Below are 20,812 nucleotides of genomic sequence, written 5' to 3'. Positions count from 1 at the left end.
TGATTAAAGTTTAATTAGTATGAATCCCTGGGTTTTACAATAAAATGAGAAAAAAGTGTCTGCTGTATGGATCACTCCGTGGTTTAAGGATCTGACTGCGGAGACAGAGTTTGGGAGTTTGATTCCCCCCTCTGTGCATCTGGGCAGAAAAGCCAGCCTGTGTAGCCTTGGGCAGGCTGCAGAGCCCCAGGGCACCTCAGAGGAAGGGAGTGATAAACCGCATCTGAGTACTGCATAGCTAGAAAACCTTGGGAAGGGTTGCCAGATGATGGAATTGATTTGATGGCATGTAACTGTTATTATTCTCTATATCATGTGCAATCCTTTATGAGGGTTAGGAGGGGAGATCTTATGGCTGAATGTTGCTCACATCCTTTGGCATGTGCATAACTATACAGATCAGTGTTTGAAACATGCATTCTAATAAACAATGACCTGGGAGGCTGATTTCCTTACAAAGGGTTGAGGGAGCCAGCTGGACTGGTTACTCCTTCTCTCCCCAATCCTCCCCGGATATGTCTCCTCAGCTGCCAGTGGAGATTGTGCTGCTGCTGACGGTCCCTGTGGTGGATCCTGACCGGGAAGATCAAAACTGGAAGCGGCCCCTCAACTGCCTGCACCTGATCACCGGCCCCCTGGTCTGCACGCTCACGTTGAAGTCCGGTGCTTGTAAGTGTCCAGTTTTTCTCCCTTGCGTTGATCCCTGTGTGTCAGTCCAGAAGGGAAAGAACTGCAGAGGGTTCGGGGGGTGTGTGTCACACCAGCTCCCCATCCCTCACCATGGCTTGGACCTCAGCAGACCTCTCCCCCCCCCCAAAAAAAGGCATATTTTGTGGTTATTTGAAGCCCTTCTGCCATAGAAAGTGGAGGGATAAGTGACATTTAGGTCGAATTGCACCCCTTTGGAGGTATCTCGGATTGTAATTCTACATTTGGGACAGGATCTCTATTGATCAGCCATGGGCAGGTTCAGGGAGGGCGCCCAAAAGAGGCCTTTTGGAGTGCTGCAGGCGGGACTTTTCAGATTAAATACATACGATAACGTGCCTTCCACTGGCAGAAGGCATGTTTCTGTATCCTGAAAGAATCCAGTGCCCCAACTCTCACGTAGGTAACTCAGGTTCTTGACGGGTGACCCAAGCCTGGGAAATTTACTTCCAGCAACTACAAATCTTAAAATCCATGTTGGCTGGTCATGGTGTTGATGGTCTAAGACGTTTAGCCCCCAACATTTTCATGCTCGGATGATGGCTCCCTACATGTTTGAGGCATTCAAAAAGCATAATCAGTTGAAATACTTAACTTTTTCAGTATTGGCCTTTCCCCGTTTTTGTAATGGGCAGAAATGAAGGAGCACCAGCCAAGGGCTAAATCTGTGCATCTGTTTCTTCTTCTGTGTTTTTGCAGACGGTCTTTACAAAATCCAGGGGGTCTTTCCTGTGTGGGCCCTCGTGCTCCTCGTAGGGGCCGCCTTGGCTGGGATCGTTTTTTGCACTACGAGAAACGATGAGCCCCCCTTGTATCACTGTGTGAGTATTGAAAGCCTCCAGGCTGCCTTGAATTTTATTTGTGCCGTTGATGCTTGAATCTCGTCTGAACCTTTTCCCCCAGTAGCAGAGAGATGATGAGACAAATGAGGTAACTAGAGAGTTATGGATGCACCGACTTAATCCCTTTACACAGAGGTCGGCAACAGATGGCCCATGGGTCCTTTCTACCCACCATCCATTTTTAGAAACCTCTAAAATGATCACGATAAAAAAGAAATTGGGGGGAAAGGAGAGCAAAAAAATAAAATAAAAATGAGAGGCTTTCTTCTCACTGTGCCTGGATCGGGGGCAAGAAGAAGACATGGCTGGCTCTTCTTCCACTTGTTCCTCTACTTGTTTCTTCCTCCTTTTTTCTCTCTCCCCCAACCCCAACCCCCTCCCTGCTCCAACAGGTGTTTGCTTTCCTCGGTTTCCTGGTCAGTGCCTTGTGGATCAGCACTGCGGCGACCGAGGTGGTCAACCTTTTGAGGACGATGGGGGTCATCTTCAACTTGAGCAACACTGTCCTGGGGCTGACGCTCCTGGCCTGGGGGAACAGCATCGGGGGTGAGTGTGGGGGTCTATTTGGACAGCTCGCAGCAGCAAAGCGATCGTTGGGGGAAATGGGGCCATGTCTTCAGCGTCTGCTCAGGACAGAGTCTGCTCAGGAGCAAAGAGGAGGGGAGGGGAAGTCATTGACCCAGCTGGTCAGAAAATCATGACATTTTGAGCCGGGAAGCCCCCGCCTTCATACACCCCCAGTGGTTTTAAAGCTGCGTTCCAAAAGCCGAGTATCTCAAGCTCCAGACTTGACAGTGGTTGTCCCGGCTTTTCTACATTCCTCACCCCCATTTTTAAAAGGTGACATGCCTGCCTGGTGGCTTAGCTACTAGCAAGTAAACATTCGGTCTAAAATATGCTACTATTTTTATCCCAAATCTTTGCTTTGCCCCCCCCCCCCGACACCCCTGAAACGAGATTCTGACAACTCCTCTGAACCTTGTTTTGATTCTCTGGCCGAAACAAATGTCCCGACCTTGTGTTGGGAGGATCAAAATGGATATATAAATTTTTTTTGTACCTCCCGGCTCCCCCTTCTTTTTTGTATAATGAACTAATAGGATTTGGCCCAAAGGGCCTCCGTTATATGAGGGCTAAAACTATATTGGTTGGTTTCTCTTTTCTCCCCCCCCCCCCCGCTTCTCTTTCGTCTTGTCCTTTTCTCGCAGACATGTTTTCTGACCTCACCATGGCTCGGCAGGGATACCCCCGCATGGCTTTCTCCGCCTGCTTTGGAGGCATTATATTCAGTATCCTTTTGGATGTCTTTGTTGGCGCCCGGCGGTGTTTCCCTCAACCCCAATGTCCGTGGAGGCCGGTGGGTCACGTCTGGTGAGGGTGGCAAATCCATTCTGCTTTTTAATCCAGACCTTTCAGGAGCTATCCACATTGCGGAACTCTTGTCTCCAAAATAAATATAGCTTGTTGGATAGCTTTTGTAAAGTTTAGAGTAAAACCTGGGGTGGACTCACTGTTCTCACACAATCTGAGTCCACAATCTCCACTAGTCAGATTTCAGCCTTCTGTTCCCCCCCCCATATAACCTGAGCTGCAGGTGGGTTCATAATACGATTTTATTTATTACATGGATACCTTTTCCCTGTTTTACAAAAGTGGCCTGCTAATGAATCATACCGAAGGCCTGTCCAGATCCGGCACTGTGTTTGCAACACTGGCCAAACAAATGCCTCCTGCGAACTCCACAAGTGAGGTGTAGAGCTGGCTCACCCTACCCTTTCTGTTCTCCTAAAAGTTTAGTTCAAAGATAGATTATCCCTGGCTTTGGAGGCTTGGTTCTGCTCAGTCAGATATAGAATTCTTTTGCCATGCATTTATCCGATCTAGACCAGAGGAGATCTGGATCTCCTGGTGGATCTTTAGACAGTTTAGTAGATTTGGCAAGGGTTTGCAACATTCAGTGGTTTTAGATGGGCAAGTCAAATCAAAGGGGAGGGAATATTTCTGTGCCAAGGCTTTTGCGTGCTGTTCTCTTATCAGCTTCAGTTGCCCCTTGACCTGTAAAATAGTGGCCACGGACTGGGTGCCTTCAAACAGGTCTTTGCAAAATTCAGTTAGCCAGTTGTAAGCTTTCGGGTTAGGACCCATGATTTACAGAAAGTCAAGTCCAGAATTCTACTACTATGCAAACAATCTGTTCTCTGTGTGTGTACAGTGGTGCCTCGCTAGACGATTACCTTGCAAAACGCTTTATTTGCAAGACAAGTTTTTGCAATCGCTATAGCGCTTCGCAAAACGGGTTTCTCTATGGGCGATTTTCGCTGGATGATATTTTGGTCCGTGCTTCGCAATACGGTTGGTTTTTTTGGGGATCAATTTTCACAAGACCACGATTTTTACAGCTGATCTGCGCTTCACAAAATGGGTGTTTTGGGGACCGATTTTCGCAAGACAGCGATTTTGACAGCTGATCCATGCTTTGCAAAACGGTTTTCCTATGGGCAAGTTTCACAAAATGACAACGATTTTTCCCCATTGGAATGCATTAAACAGATTTCAGTGCATTCCAATGGGGAAATGCTTTTCGCAAGACAATGTTTTCGCAAAACAGCGATTTTCGCGGAACGAATTAACATCGTCTTGCGAGGCACCACTGTATATAGTCTGCAGAGTCACCGTAGTTTGATACCCCTATAACTGCTGTGTCTGAGTCTACAAAACCCTAGGGCGGGTTGTCTGCTGTGCTCTTTCGAACTCAGGGCTCTCGTTTGAGGAAGCTCTTCAACCGCTGCAACCCTAGCTATTATCCTTGTCTTCTGGAACCCTTGAGGCAGGCGCTGTGAATGAAACAAGTCTTCCCCAATGGGGTGCCTTTTAAAGGCACTGGGGCTTGCAGCTCTCCTCATCCCCAGCCAGCCTGGCCATGGAGGGTCTTTGACATTGACCTTCCCTAGTCCAGAACCTTCGAGGTAGACTGGACTGCACGTCCCATGATCCACAAGATACAAAGGTGGCTAGGGAGGGGGACATTTGTAACATATCTACAAGGCGCCAGGCTGGAAAAGGCTGTGGTGAATGAACAAGAGACCGAGGTCTGGCCCAGGTCCCCTCCCTCTTTGGAAGGTATGTGGCTTGTTGAGCACATTTAAAAACCACCCCTTGGCCGTTCCAAAGGAGGCAGTTTTCTTCCCCGTCAGAAGCCGGCCAGTTCAAATGTACTGCCCCTCTTTTGTCTGTCTGTCCCCTCCCTTGCCTAAATCGCAAGCCTTAGCAGGATCTTAGCAGAACTGCAGAGCTTGGAAAGGACCCAACGGGGAATCGAACTCCCAACCTCTGGCTCTGCAGCCGGAGACCTAAACCACTCAGCTTAGTTTATTCGGATGGATGAACTATTACGCTTTCTGAATTAGTGCCATTCTAGGCCGTTTGTGTGTCTTTCCTGAGCTTTCCTCCAGATATGCTCGTTGGCGTGGGACTCGGATGTCTGCTGCAGATGACGAGCACCAAATCCGTGGTCAGGGTATGGACGTGTGTCTTCCCTTTTTTCCTTACCTCCCCTCCTGCTTAAACCCCTGTCCTAGTCTTCCACTATCTGGAAAAGAAACGGAAATTGAAATGGAACATCTGACAGGCATGTCTCGCCTCTGTAGCATTTCCAGGAGCCTCTGTAACTCTGTTTTTGGCAATGATCGGTTCTACTCCGCTCCCTGTCACTTGGCACCAGCAGGATTTACAAGAATTTGTATTCAGATTTCTCTTTAAAAAATCCACTCCTCTTTTCAAGAATTTTTTGAAAGAAATCCACTTCCTTGCTGGAGCTTCTCTACTGAATATCCCCCCCTCTCTTGCCCCATGTTAATTGAAAATTTCTGACTGCAGATATCAGCTACAAATAACCATAAACTCCACCACCACCCCGACACACAGCCTTACTAAAAAATAAAACATGCTTTCAGAAGGAGCAAAAAGGAGTGGAAACTCACGGAAGAAAAGCATGCATAAATCAACATGGGGAATGTCATAGGTCTGGTGAGGAAAAATACTGCTGACATCAGTATAAAACCCAGTACTGTGAGGAGAACAAATGCTCCTTCTGGGAGATGTGGGACGTGGTGGCGCTGCGGGTTAAACTGCAGAAGCCTTTGTGTGCTGCAAGGTCAGAAGACCAGCAGTCGTAAGATCGAATCCATGCGATGGAGTGAGCTTCCATCACTCGTCCCAGCTCCTCGCCAACCTAGCAGTTCGAAGGCATGTAAAAATGTGGTACCACCTCAGTGGGAAGGTAACAGCATTCCGTGTCTAGTCGCACTGGCCACATGACCACGTAAACTGTCTACGGACAAAAGCTGGCTTTACGGCTTGGAGACGGGGATGAGCACCGTGCCCTAGAGTCAGACACGACTGGACTAAATGCCAAAGGGAACCTTTACCTTTACCTGGAAGAATCATCTGTGGTAGAGCACCCACTTGGCGTGGAGAAGACTCCACCTTCTTGAATGGGGCAGGGAAGAAATTTCTTCTCTGGGCCCCAGAAAATGGAAATCTACCCAGAGATTGGCCATGTTACTGTAAAACTAAACCCATGTGATTTAGTGAAACTAATTAATCAGCTTCAGAAGGCCAGGGAGCCCATATTTGCCTTCTGTGGCTGGCCACACTCTCCCCCTGCCTCTCCCCTGCATGGCCAAGGAAGATCTGTGTGAAAATAAGCAGCTCCACTTCCTGAGATACTGTTTTTTCCATCAACACTGTTATCCAGCAGAAGGGCGACTCGTATACATGCCGTACGTATACAGTGGGGTCTTGACTTGAGAACTTAATCCGTATTGGAAGGCGCTTCTCAAGTCAAAAAGTCTGTAAGTCAAGTCTCCATTGACCTACAGTGCATTGAAAACTGATTAATCCCGTAACAGGCCGTTTTTGTTCCATTTTGGTTTTTTTCTGGTCTGTAAGTCAATTCTCAGGCTGCAAGTCAAACCTAAATTTTGCGGCCAGAGAAGTCTGTAACTCAAAAAGTCTGTAAGTCAAGCCGTCTGAAAGTCAAGGGTCCACTGTATCCAATCTGGTGCTCATTCTCTTTGAATTGCTACACGCAACCATTCCCCCTGAAATCATTCCCCAAAGTTACGAGTTAAAATAATGTGAAACGTTCATCGTTACACATCCAATTCGTGTCATTGTTGTTCAACAATTGAAGTGGCGACCTGCAAAAAGGGACGTGGTGGCGCTGCGGGTTAAACCACAGACGCTTCTGTGTTGCAAGGTCAGAAGACCAGCAGTCGTAAGATTGAATCCATGCAACGGAGTGAGTGCCCGTTGCTTGTCCCAGCTCCTGCCAACCTAGCAGTTCAAAAGCATGTAAAAATGTGAGTCGATAAATAGGGACCACCTCGGTGGGAAGGTCACGGCGTTCCGTGTCTAAGTCGCACTGGCCACGTGACCACGGAAGATTGTCTACGGACAAACGCTGGCTCTACGGCTTGGAGATGGGGATATGCACCACACCCTAGAGTCGGACATGACTGGACTAAATGTCAAGGGGAACCTTTACCTTTAATTGTGGAATTAATTTTTGCAAACACCCACATAAACAAACAATTTAATTTTTTTTCACCACTTATTTCCACTTATTACTGGATTGACCCTCCAGTAAGTGTAGCCGACTGGAGGGTCAGCTACACTTACTGTGTGCTTGAGTGCTGCTCCTGGCCTCTAAGGGGCTTTCTGTGCTTTTCTCGTTCCCCCACTACAGCTCGAATCTGAAGGTCTTCTGGTGTGGATCTTGGCTGGCGCGCTGGGGCTCAGCCTGGTGTTCTCTTTCCTGTCCGTTCCTGCCCAGTGCTTCCAGCTGGGCCGAGGGTATGGCTGCTGCCTCATTGTCTACTACCTGGTATTCCTGACGATTGCGCTGCTGACCGAATTCCAGGTGATCCAACTGTCAGCCTATTGACGGAAGAGGCTTTCCGCTCGGGTTTGGTTCATATCTCTGCGAAACGGAATTGGTTTGGTTGTAAGACCAAGTCTCGGCTGGCATGCAACCCAAAGGCGGGTATTGCTGGAAAGTCCCGAACGGATCCGGTGGTCGGATAAGAGCGTTGCTGCTGCTGGAGGAGGATGGAAGACACCGATGCTGACCCAAACTTTGGAACAGTAAGCAGAGTCTTTGCAAAGCGACTGTGAAGTTGCTGTGGACTTTCAAACTCTAAGGATCCCTTTTGATGTTTGACAATCTGATGAGTCCAACGAGGGACTTTTTGCTCAGGAATCTGTCATTTCCCAGTAGGTATTAAGTTTTCTAAGGAAAGGTACTATTTAAATATGGAATAGTGAAAAGTGTTTTTAAAAAGATTTTTTTAAAAAAAAAATAATGATATGAATTTAGCAGTATTTTTTTTCAGATCTCTTCTTAACTAGGGCTAGAGGTCTGAAGTTGTGGAAGGCGTTGCCTTATATATGTGTCTGAGTGTCTTTGTTCTTGTATGACCGTTGTCAGAGTGATGTTTTAAGAAGAAAGAGCACACCCTGTCAAGAGTTAATGAATCTTGTATAAAAGCATTTCGTTCCTTATGTTTCTAGTCCTTGGAACAAGGATGTGGGTGTCCACAAGACCAAAATAGGAGCACCCAGGAATGGGTATGTGTGGGAGAACGCCTAACTATGCAGCAGTACAGAATCATCCTCATCAGATAAACGGAAAGTGGGGGGATGAGGGGACCTGAAAACCATCCACTGAGGACAGGGGCCTGCGCAGTAACTGATCAATGTCTTAGCTGGATCACATTTTCTCCCCCACCCCCCGCACCAATAATGTTGCATAAATGGTATGGGAAAAAATACCATATTTTTCCATGTATAAGACTGTACTTTTGTCTAAAATCTTCAGACTAGAAATTGAGGATTGTCTTAAACACAGAAGTAAGCTGAGGAGAGTACAAAAACAAGTGGAGAGGAAAGCAGGGATCAAAGCGATCCTGCAGTGTGTTGATCCCTTTCCCCTACACTTGCTAAGCCCCACTTAGATTTCCTAATTTTGGGTCTTATACACAGAAAAATACGGTAATTCTTGGTATTTTAACATTCTTGTTTTAAAAATGCAGGCTAGCTGATTAAATATCTCTTGTTCTCAGCATTCGATGTATGGATACAGAAAGGAAGTGGGAACATATGTGCAGCCTGTTGAGAACGAAGAGCACAGCTTCGAAGAATTATCCTTCTGGATGACTCTTCCCCGGATCCCCAGCTAAGTATGGGGAGGATTCTGGAACTGGTCATCCAAAAGGGTAATTTTTCCTCATTGGTGGTGGAAACTAGATCCAGGAACAAATTGTAAGGCAGAAGTCTGGTGTGGCATCACAGCAGGCTGGCTAAACAGGCGGCCCATTGTCGGCTGCGAGCACGTCCTTCTCCACCGTTCCCTCAGGTTTTGGCACCTCAGAGTCAAAAGGGAAATTGCATGGACCCATCGCCCATGGCTGGTGGGTGAGTTATAAATTGCTGAAATCCCAGGCCACCAAATTGATTACTCAGTTGGTGGCTCCTTGGGATTACTTGGGAGAAGAGGACCCTTTCTCAGTGTGAGAGAGCACCGTTCTCTCACTGATGTGTCTCATTGCCAGTCTGCACCCATCGGTGAGAAATGGCTGTCTTGAGGTCAGAAGCAGGACGGGACGGTTTTCAATTCCCTGCTCAGCACTTAGGGGAATTTGCAAATGTTCGGCTGTTGTGTCAGGTGGGAGGAAGTGTGGGTGCCTTGCGCAATCTTACTGGTTAGCCCGCACCGATGGTGTGCTGCATCAAGAGGGAGAAAGACCAGAAGGCTTTTGATCTGTATGGGAGTTCTTCAAAAATGCCACATTGGTTTCACAGGGTTGGACACTACTGCCTTTTCAGGAAGGACCATCCCTGAGTGTTCTTCTCCCTAGCAGTGTGGGAAAACCTTACCCTTCTCTAACTTCTTGGCGGCATGATTTAACACACAGCTCAGTAGCGGAAGAAAACTGCTCTTTTGGATTCAGTTTGATAGCGAACCGTAGCTGGACAAGGCTTGGTGGATGTTTAGACATCTCCTGTTTTAGACACGAAACCAGGGTGGCTTAAAAATTTTAATTGTTGTTGTTTAGTCGTTAAGTCGTGTCCAACTCTTCGTGACCCTATGGACCAGAGCACGCCAGGCCTTCCTGTCTTCCACTGCCTCCCAGAGTTGGGTCAAATTCATGCTGGTCGCTTTGATGACCCTGTCCAACCCTCTCGTCCTCTGTCATCCCCTTCTCCTCTTGCCTTCACTCTTTCCCAACATCAGGGTCTTTTCCAGGGAGTCTTCTCTTCTCACGAGATGGCTAAAGTATTGGAGCCTCAGCTTCAGGATCTGTTCTTCCAGTGAGCACTCAGGGTTGATTTCCTTCAAAACGGATAGGTTTGTTCTCCTTGCAGTCCAGGGGACTCTCAAGAGCCTCTTCCAGCACCACAATTCAAAAGCATCAGTTCCTCGGTGGTCAGCCTTCTTTATGGTCCAGCTCTCACTTCCATACATTGCTACTGGAAAAACCATACCTTTGACTATGCGGACCTTTGTCGGCAAGGTGAGGTCTCTGCTTTTTAAGATGCTGTCTTAAATAGCAGCACTTAAATTCAAATTTAAATCCATTCACCTGGATCAGGCTAGAGTAGGAGTAGGATGGACAAAAGTAGATGATTTTAAAAAATCAATTTGGTTTAAGTCACTAAATTTTTTATAATTGATTATAAATTGTAAAAAACAGATTTTTAAAATTTAAGTCGTGATTTAAATCAAAGCTGCTCTAATGAGGAATCAGAATGTGAAAATAACTCTTAATTTTGTTGCACATCATTAACTCTCCTCCACGTTCTTGCGTTGGCTGGCATTCGTTTGTTTCAGGCTATGAGACTTTGTTCTATACAGAGCATGTTACCATGGTCTCTCGAGACTGAAGGATGCCTTTCGCTCACTTCCTACATTTTTGGAAAGGCTAGGCTTTTAACAATGTGTTTCTTTCAACGATGTGCATAAACGTTCCATTTTTATACATGATCCCTCTTTCAGACATTTGCTTAAGAAGAGATTCTGTACCCACCTGAGTGACTTCAAAGTTGGCTGCTTAGAACGGGGAGATTAGCCAGCTATGAGCTGGAGACTGCACATAACATCCTGCCTATGGTGGGGCCTTACACTCCACAAATCCTAACAGGATTGTGTGCATAATATGTGTTGCGACGTGTATTTCACCCATAGACTGAAGCATGTTCATGCACAGATTTCGACTGCATGATCTTTTGGCTTTTTGGGGGGTTTTGTGCATGTATTGCTTTTGTGAAATGCACCACACCGAAACCAATGTTGTCTTGAGAATTCAAAATGCAACAAAATCCTGTTGCAGTAAAATTCTTTTCTAGCATTAGTGCAGTGTAATCTCTTGTATATTTTCTCCTAAATCCTTCTGAGTTGAATTATATTTATTTACCCCTTGGCCACATTGCCCAGGTTCCCGGGCACACACAGAATAATACATTTCCTGTTTGGCCCTTCTCTGATGGTGCAAGGAGAAATCTACCAACTGCTTGTATAAACAGAAAGAAAGACCTCCTTTGAATCAGCAGGGCAATCTCTGGCTTCCGTTCCTGCCAGCCAGAGATCTTGAGGAGGGAAAACAGAGTGGTTCAGGCATAAAGCTGTTAATGCACCATGAAAACAAACAGGAGGTTTGGGTTTGCATTTTTAAAACATTACTTTCCCATTGTTTCCTTCATTAAGTTGCAATGACTGTAGCATTGCCGTTTGTTTTATGTAACTAATCGGAGTAATTAGATAAGTCTATTTTAGGAAGAATATCACATAGCCTTCACCCCATATTTATTTCCTGCATGTGTATTGGTACAAACGGCATATTATGAACTAAAACATTTAAAACCATTCTTTTGAAAAAGAGTGATTTGGGGGGAGGGTGTCTAATGTAATAAAGGCCAAAAGCCTAGCTAAAGGTGTCTCAAATGGAGGAAGGGGGGGGGGGACATTTGAACCCCAAAATGGATGCTGCTGAGACGAGGCCAGAGACCGTTTTTGGCCCTGAACTTTTAATCCCAGACCTATTTCCAGTTTCTCTACATGGGAGAGACACGTTTTTGGCACTCAAATGAATAATATATAAATATTTGGGGCAGGGGGAGGGCAAGATAAGGGAATCCCTTATGTTACCTGCACTCACAGATCAACGATAATTTGGGATTTCCTCTCCGAGCACACCCTCACCCTCAGGGTCTTTAAGGGGACGGGCATGGGGTCTTCCCTATATCCTCTCCAGGAGAGTTTTGAGTAGGTGTGGGCTAAGGATCCCTTTCCTCTAATTTAGGGCATAATTACTCTCTGAAAATCAGTGGTAGGGCATGGCTGTTGCCCTATGTTTTTTCACCTAGTGTTCAGGAAAGTCCTTGGAAACGCATCGGTGTGGTGGGGTGGTTGGAGTGACGGAGGGACCCACAGGAGACCTGGTTCCTAATCCTCGCTTAGCCATGAAACATATTTTGTGACCTCAGGCTAGTTTTTTTCCCCTCAGCACTCCTTCCGTCTGGCCTACCTCATAAGGTTGTTGTGAGGATGGGGAGAGGGGAAACCGAAGCAACTCCATTTGCACATCAGAGGGAAGGTGGGATAGATATGCAGCTATTAATAATATCACCAGGATTCCACCCTCACCCCCTTGGCCAATGCTATAAGAGTATTGACTGTAGTGAAGAGTTGGTTCTGTTTTTGTGGGGCAATTACACCCTGAGAGTCTGGCCAGTCCCATATGTGGACAGGTGACCAGTGAGTGAGTGGAATACGTGTGCGCTCCTCAGCAAATGTCCAGGTGCGATGGATCTCTGGACTGTAGACACTTTTTAAAAGCTTCACCCCTTTGAAGGAACCATAGAATTGTTGTAGGGTTGGAAGGGACCTTGGAGGTCTTCTAGTCCAACCCCCCCCCCCGCCCAAGGCAGGAGATCTCATCCCATCTCATCCAGAGCTGCTCTCTGCCAAGGACAAACCATAAATGGAATGCCATGTAGAACCATCACCTAGAAACACAGCGAACAATGGCTTCTTCATTGAAGCTGTAGGTGTTTTTTTATTATTATTATTTTGTGGTGGCCAAGGGCAGCCCTTTCGAGTTTCCACAATGGCATGGCTCTGGGGATTTGCAGGGAATTTAACTGCCAGCCAGTGCCTCCAGCTGCAAAAGGCGAAGGCTCAAGATAGCGGGTTCTGCCTGAAGGCCAGGATCCTGGCAATTGTCCGAACAGGCTGGGCTTTGATGCCCGCTCTGCTATGTAGACCGAGTGGCTTGCTGTCGTCTAAAAGGACTTTACCTTGTATGAGCAGGAAATCTCAATAGCAGCAAAAGTTATCTGACTTTCGTGTCTCTATGTCTACATACTGTCATTGGTTGAGTGCCGGATGGGTGGGAAACGTGCGGTTCTTCAGAAATTGTTGAATGTAGCAAGAACCCTGTGGTATAAGTGGGTGTTGCTGGACTGAGAACTGGGAGATACAGGTTGTCCCTACTGACCCATGAAATTCACTGGGGAGGATGGGAAGGGGGGCAAGTGCGCCATTGTGAGCTTATCAAAGGAAAAGCAAGACATAGATTCCTTTCCACTAATGGTGGTCCTTTCAAATAGGTGTTATGTGCTATCAAGTCAGAACCTAATAGTGCTTTCAAGGTATCTGGAACGTTTAAGGAGTGCCAAACCCCCAGTGAATTTCCATCGCCCGGTGTGCATCAGAACCCGAGTTCTAGTCTGTCATTTTGTGCACAACACCATGCTCCGTGTCCTGGTTCTTTAAGGGGTTGGGATTGTTAGACGGGAACACTTCCCATCAGATCCACCCAGCATAGCCCAGGGTGAGAGAGGATGGGAAGTCCAGTCCAGCTAAGGCCCAGTCAGCCACCTCATTCCTCCACTCTGCTGTGTGTGATCAATGGCTTATTTGCCATTTTTCATACAGACATGCAGTGGAGAGAGAGTTCTGTTCTTTAACTGTGCCAGAGCCTGTCCAAGTGATGATTAGATAGATAGATAGATAGATAGATAGATAGATAGATAGATAGATAGATAGATAGATAGATAGATAGATAGATAGATAGATAGATAGATAGATAGATAGATAGATAGATAGATAGATAGATAGATATTTTAAGATCTAGACTCAAATGATGTTACACACTTTGAGAGAAACTTCATTTCTACTTAATGATCTACCTCAAAAGGACAAAAAAGGACAAATGTCACTTGTTCTGAGCCCTTGCTGTTTAACAATCAAAACAGCAATAAACATAAGCTACTATGGGGAGAGTTGATTGGCAGTTTAAGTCTGTTTTTTAAACAAAACAAAAAAACCATATACACACAACTGCTTATGGAGACCACAAGGTGTTCTTCCCACCAGCTGTAAGGAAATTGCTCCATGCATGTCCTCAAAGAACTGGTTGTAAGAGAGTTGCTTTCCACAAATTCTTTGTGCTGGGAGAGGACAGGAGAGACGAGGGGTCAACAGGCTCAGAAGCGCTGGAACTTGCTTTTGGACTATGGACTGGTATGAGCCATTTGCAAGATTAAAATCCAATGTTATGTATTTATGGCTCTCCTACTCAGGGGCTTTGAAGGGGAAAGACGTTGCAGCCAGTGGTTTGTGAGTATTGGGAACTCGTGAACTCAAAGAAAGTTTAAGATACTCAGTAGAGCATTTCTTTACATTGTGCTTGTATGTATGCAGTACCCCCAATTCCTAATTTTCTGTACAGCCCTTCTGCTCTGAGCACAATGTCATGGTCGATATCTTAATAAAGGCAACATTTAAAAATTGTTTGTCCTTATTATTATACAATCAGGATATGGAGAAGGGTTTGTGTGTCGTGAGCATTTTATGTATTTCCATTAAAAAAAACACTCTCAAGCAAAACAATACATTAAGGCAGGAAAGGCATTATGAAAAGACGACAGGATGCATCTTCTGGCATCGCCCACATTGGAATAGAATAGTGTAGCCGTACGCCAATTGTGCAAGCCACAAAGAGAGGCCAGAAGTCCTATTATTGGTTTAAGTTTGTGTAAGGACATTAACTGTGGCTCCTTAATGAGCGGGTGGTTGTGTTTTGGGGTGTGTCCCCAGGAATGCAACCAGCACTTCATTAATGAGCAGCAATTTGCCTCCAAGGCTTGACAGATATTGCAGAAGCAAGTGTAAATCAGCAACAGGATTCTGGTCAGTGTTAAATATATGGGCACATTAGGCTTATGTTTTTATTTGACTGTGATCCTGGTTAGCTGCCCCCTCCTCACCCGTCAAGCTCCCCAAAGACAATTGGAGACTGTTGTCTTCTTTTAATGAAACCATGTTTATTGTGGGGACAAGTCTTCAGGGTCCTTATAGGGGTCAGTCTCACATTCAGACTTGGCCACCTGTAATATAAGGTCCAGGGATGTGGTGGTGCTGCGGGTTAAACCGCAGAAGCCTCTGTGCTGTAAGGTCTATAGATCTGCAGCTGTAAGATTGAATCCACGTGACGGAGTGAGCGCCCGTCGCTTGTCCCAGCTCCCGCCAACCTAGCGGTTCGAAAGCATGCAGAATGCAAGTAGTTAAATAGGGACCACCTCGGTGGGAAGGTAACAGTGTTCCGTGTCTAAGTCGCACTGGCCATGTGACCATGGAAGATTGTCTTCGGACAAACGCTGGCTCTATGGCTTGGAAACGGGGATGATGTCAAGGGGAACCTTTACCTTTTTACAGTGGTATGATAGACATTTTTGAGTTGACATGTGATAGGTTATCTGAATCAGGGCCTGAGAAACAAACTAGCTTTATCTGACATATAAAGATGGGTACAAACCGCTGATTTGGTGTGAATTGTTTACCAGCCGCACAGCTGATTGGCAGCTCATGCCCAGCTCATGCCATTTTGCTGACTGACCCACATCATCCGATGCATTCTTGGAAAGCTGCTGCCAGACTGGCTTGTTAAATATTTTATTCAGTGCACAAGACTTCATTTTAAATGTAAAACATCATGGTCTGCAGATTTCTGTGAACAGAGGTGTTCTGCGTGCAGGATATAGCTAAACAGGTACTTCTTTTCTGCAAAATAAATACCAGATGGCAAAAAGGATACTGCTTTAAAAGGTTTATTTAAATGTGTCTGCAAACGTCTATATAATACTGTTTCAGATATCTTCATTACATTTGCCATACAAACTTCCAGCATACAAAACCCTCCAAGTGTTCCATTCCTAACACATGATTGTCTTTGGAGTTAAAGAGTGTCAAAAGGAAGCTTAGGAGATGATCGTTAGAAGGGGATGCCCCATACAGAGGTTTGTTTTCCTTCCGGTCTGTAAGACGTGTGGAAGAAATTAGCTTCTGAAATTATCACTAGCTTATCTGTTTTAAAAACATACACATACACACCCAAAAAAGATACAGTGCAAATTGAGACGATTCAGTTAATTAGTGATTCAGCCAAGGAAGCATGTATTGACTCCAGAACATACAGAGAGGGTCTGCAGTGTGTATGTGTCGTCCCAGAAGCCTCTCGCTGCTCTTCGGCCAGGCTCCTATGCACTGTCAATAATGAAGTTTGAAACTGCGCTCAGCGGGCCGGGAAAAGCACAGACGTCCTAAGGCTGCCGTCTCTAATCTCTGGCCCCAAAAGGCTATACACAGGTTTACTCCTTTGGCTAGGCAGTGGTCTCGTAAGAAGCAGAAAACGCCTCTCTTTACCCAAGCAAGATCAGAATTTATTTCCCATTAAATAGATTATAGGCATTTTGGGGGGGTGGGGTGCGGAAGGAATGAGGTGAGGGCTTTCAAAGGTCGGTGCATTAATACTTCCAACAGGGGAGGGGGCTGTGGCTAGAACCCTCGTTTCCATTTTAGCTGCCTTTAAATTTTCTAGCATTCTTGCCTCAGCCAGTTCGGCAATTTTACTTCTTCGTTAAGGAGGGTCGAAAGCAGAGGCCGCTTCTGAGAACAGACAGCAGACCGAAGCTTCAGCCTTTGCCTGGACAGAGGTGGCGTTCAGGCTAACGTATTATTCTGGGACCAAAATTTGTGCGATGGAGGGATCTCCCCTGACTAGTTTGGTTAAAGCTCTTCCCGTTCTTTCAGCTCATCAGGGATATGACACACAGATACAATACTATAGGATTCGAGTTGCAAACCTTGCATCAGGCTGGGGAACCTTGGTCGCCCTGCAGTGCTTCCCAACCTTGAGTCCCCAGATGTTCTTGGACTAGAATTCCCAGAAGCCTTCAGCACTAGGTATGCTGCTCAGGATTACTAGGATTGTCATCCAAGAACATCTGGAGGGGGTCAAGGTTGGGAACCACTGCTGTAGAGGCCTGTTGGATTGCAGTTGTCATCATCCCCTAGGTAAAATAGCTAGCAGTCAGGGATGATGGGAGCTACAGCATCTAAGGTTTTTCATGTTATCCAGTCCAAGGTTTTCAGATTTGCTCCAAATAAGACACATTGATCTTCCAACCCTGGGAAATAGCCGGGTTTATTCTAAGCCAATACATGCTTTCAGTGGACAGATGACCTCCCTACCCACCTGTTTACTCTGCCCCAGGAAATTCTGTCTCTCTCAGTTACCACCTGGCACCGCTGTGGCAGAAAGCCTGGAGCAACAGGAGAACTACATTGACCAATATTCCGGACTGACTTTTAATCGCTACGGGGATTTGGGGGAGTGTGTCTGTCTTAAATAGCAGGGGGCAGAACAGGATCAAAGACTTCTAGCCGGCAAGGAATTCTATGATTCAGATTGAAATCAGTGCCAAACAGGAACATGGGAAGCGGATCGAGTTCTCCTCATTTCATGCAAGCGCTACAGGCCGCTACGGATCGTCGCCCAAAGAACTCTGGAGCTCTGCCATCATCTTGAGTCACCTGTTATTTTTCTCTTGTTTGGAGGAAAGCCGGCAGGGAGAACTGAAAATTAATACCAGGTTGAAATTTTGCCAAAGAGGCTAACGAGGGATCAAGGTCAGCATGGGCTCCACGGTTCAGTGGCTGCAAAGTGACAGTGTTTCCCCCCCCCCTTTTTTTGGTCAACGTCTTATTGCTTTAATACATGGCCATGGGAAAGGGTTGCTTCATACATATCTCTTTCTTGGCTGCAGTTATAAAGCTGCTCCCTAGAGGAAATTCCTAAGTTTAAAGGGTTTCCATGTTTCAGTAAAAAAAAAACTAAGTATAAGGAATAAATTTTATTTGGAAGACAGGGCAAGAGAATGTTCTGCAGCCATGTCATCTTACCAGAAACCCTTTTCTGTTACAGAGCTGTTAAGGGAAACAGTGTCCCTTACAGTGTCTTTTACAGGTTGTATTATAGAACCCACTCCATTTAGGACAGAGATTAGAAAGCAGCATCGAGATGCTCATGCTCTTAAGAGGGTGCTGGTAAGCTGATGATGCCAACCATCTAACACATGGAGGTTGGAATGTATCTAAGACCTCTACAATTAGAGCAGTGCCATGTCCACTTTTAATTGATTGCCCACGCAATCCTGGGATCTGTAGTTCGATGGAGTGCTTAGAACTCTCTTGTCACGATGCAGGAGAGCGCATTTGAGCCTCCCTAGCAGAGGATTCTTAAAACCTCACCAAACTGCAAACCCCATGATACCGTAGGTTGGAACGACAGGCAGTAAAGGTTGGTAGCAAGTTGCCCAAACTCTGCAGGGTGGTAGATACACTCCACCTCTGAAAAGTTACTGCCAGGCATACGAATAGCGCAGGACTTGGGGGATCGTTTATGGAGACAAGACAGCTTGAAATCCCTATCTTGTCCTGGACAGAATGCTAGACCTATAGGCCCTGGCAGTGGCCCCCCTGCACGTGGGGTCCCAGATGTCAACTCCCAGAATTCCTGACCATGATGGGCCATGTGTCTAGGAGGTGAAGTCTGGTGACATGTGGGGCCCAGGTCGGGAATTCCCAGGCTCAGGATGACCTCTGCTGCCCACATTTCCTTGTATGGGGTTCCGGGCCTCGAGAAAGGCCTTGAGTCCTGCCTCTAGGGCCTTCTCGGCCAGTGTGCCCAGCAGGGTCCAATATAGCAAACTCCAGAAGAGGTTCTTCTGCTAGGCTATATTATGCATTAATGCAACCCATCTGTGGTGAAGTTAAGAAAGAAGAGACAGTTAATACACTGGAAAAGCAGCAGCTCCTGTTAGTTGGGTTCCTAGATAATGGTCTGAGAGCGCTGGCGGAGGCCTGGAGGCTGCAAGGGCTGGTTGAGCAGTTCATCATCCTCTGTCCAGGAAAGCTGCCTTTCTTCTCTCCGGGAATGTTCCTCATACCACTCCTACAAAGAGAGAAGAGACTGGGAACATGTATTTCTCTCCCGGGCTGTCCTCAAAGTATCAATACTTGCACAGACAATCATGCATGTGCTCCAGGAAGCAGCCCAGAGAATGTGACTACAGTGGTGCCTCGCTTAATGATTGCCCCACATTACGACGAAATCGCTGTACAATGATATTTTTGCAATCACAATTGCGATCGCAAAACAATGGTCTAAATAGGGTTTTTTCGCTTTGCAATGATCGGTTCCCTGCTTCGGGAACTGATTCTTCACAAAACAATGTTTTTTTAACAGCTGATTGGTGGTTTCAAAATGGCTGCCGGGTGCTTAAAATGGCTCCCTGCTGTGTTTAGGGACGGATTCCTCGCTATACAGGCAGCGAAAATGGCTCCTGTATGGAGGATCTTCACTGGACGGTGAGTTTTTACCCCACTGGAACGCATTGAATGGGTTTTTAATTTCGTTTTACAATGTTTTCGCTTAACGGCGATTTTCCTGGAACGGATTATCGTTGTTAAGCGAGGCACCACTGTACAGGTATAAAGGACATCACGTGAAGGGATTTCCCAGAGATGGCGCAGGCCTAATGGCGAGATGCACAAAATCTGTAGCAGGCCTCAGCTCGAACCTTAAAAAGGCAGGAGAAGGTCCACTACCGAAGGCTAGTTCACTCAAGTCTCCTTTTATGGGAAAAGGTGAGGGTCCCCGGTCAGTTCTGTAGGCGCCGAGACACCCCTGAGCACAGGACTCACCAAGGCTCTGGCAGGATTTGGGGTTAATTAGGAGGACTGCCGGGGACACCCCTTACCTGTATCTCTTCTTCATACATTTTCATGCTTAAATCGCTTTTGGTCCTTGATCTCCGTCCCAGGAACAGCATAGATGTTTGCTAAGGCCAGAAAAGGCAAACAGTAAGAGAGAAGGGGAATATACCTGCCTCTTTCTAGTACCAGAGGGTAAGAAGAAGCTGACATGAATGATACTCCATCAGTCCTCTTCCAACCAGCCGTGTGTCCAGTTTAGGCGGCGATTCCCTATCCTTCTGGAAACCGGCAAGACTAGCGGGGACCTATGTGAGCTGAAGATCAGAAGATCTGGACAGCACCCATTTGGAAAGCGCTGGGAGGGGAACCCCGGGGCTACAATCCTGTTGCATTGTGTCGCAGACTGGACTAGAATACACTCCTTGAATCAGCCTGTTGGGGGAAGGACAAGGGGGGATGCTGGCCAAACCGTGGCTCCTGACTGTTTATGGACTTCTCCCGGCTGGCAGGTACAAGAAAAGCTTGAGTGTCTGCATGACACCGAGGGTGGCCAAGTGCGCACTTAGCGCCGCAGGAGGAGCTGAGCTATGGACACCAACCCCAGGCTCTAAAGTAAGCCTATTTGAATCAATGAATCTGAGAGAGGGGTTGGCTCACCAAGCCCCTAGATTCAATGGGCCTCCTCTAGCATGATTTACTATGCTAAGCTTCAGGCTTAGCCAGTATCTATGATTTCAGTGTTGGGATTTCAGTCTTCTAGGCAGGTTGGCCAGCTTTGACAAGCACCATCTGCACAGCAAACAGGATGATGTCAGCATAACTTTTCCCCTAAACAGAGGTACATGTTGGCAAAGGGAGACCGGTGTACATGGCTGGGCATGAATGGTGTGCACATGTTCCATTTATTCCATCACTAAGAACTGCACTGGGAATCTGTTCTCAATCTTGACTTCCCAATATGGGGGCATGTGTTGCTGGTTTCCTTTTTCTGCCCTTACTTGCACAGGGGGAAAGTGGTCATACCTAACATGCAATCCGAAGCAAGAGCACAATCGGCTGCTTTTATCTTCTCCTTTAAGGATCAGTGGCTGCAAGAGGACACTCTCTTGACATTAACTGAAGTGACTCGTCTGTTATCTCG

The 20,812-nt window shown here is 46.4% G+C and overlaps 2 protein-coding genes across 4 annotated transcripts in view; one reads left to right on the top strand and one right to left on the bottom strand.

Annotated features, from left to right (window-relative positions):
* Positions 1–8,114, top strand: part of SLC8B1 (solute carrier family 8 member B1) — a 35,243-nt gene extending 27,129 nt beyond the window's left edge. For both annotated transcript variants that reach the window (XM_072983522.2, XM_072983519.2), the window contains exons 11-16: positions 528–669; positions 1,408–1,529; positions 1,943–2,096; positions 2,759–2,839; positions 5,003–5,067; positions 7,300–8,114. In XM_072983522.2, coding sequence (XP_072839623.2) covers positions 528–669; positions 1,408–1,529; positions 1,943–2,096; positions 2,759–2,839; positions 5,003–5,067; positions 7,300–7,497 — 762 coding nt within the window. In that variant the 3' untranslated portion in view covers positions 7,498–8,114. The remainder of the gene's footprint in view (positions 1–527; positions 670–1,407; positions 1,530–1,942; positions 2,097–2,758; positions 2,840–5,002; positions 5,068–7,299) is intronic.
* Positions 8,115–15,706: 7,592 nt separating this feature from the next.
* Positions 15,707–20,812, bottom strand: part of TPCN1 (two pore segment channel 1) — a 64,066-nt gene continuing 58,960 nt past the window's right edge. For both annotated transcript variants that reach the window (XM_072983517.2, XM_072983518.2), the window contains 2 exons: positions 19,716–19,796; positions 15,707–18,907 (listed from right to left, as the gene is read on the bottom strand). In XM_072983517.2, coding sequence (XP_072839618.2) covers positions 18,785–18,907; positions 19,716–19,796 — 204 coding nt within the window. In that variant the 3' untranslated portion in view covers positions 15,707–18,784. The remainder of the gene's footprint in view (positions 18,908–19,715; positions 19,797–20,812) is intronic.

The sequence above is a fragment of the Pogona vitticeps genome, chromosome 14 (assembly GCF_051106095.1).
Source record: "Pogona vitticeps strain Pit_001003342236 chromosome 14, PviZW2.1, whole genome shotgun sequence".
Classification (NCBI taxonomy): Eukaryota; Metazoa; Chordata; class Lepidosauria; order Squamata; family Agamidae; genus Pogona; species Pogona vitticeps.
Note: the sequence above shows the minus strand (reverse complement) of the source record. Positions and strands in the feature narration are given on the sequence as shown.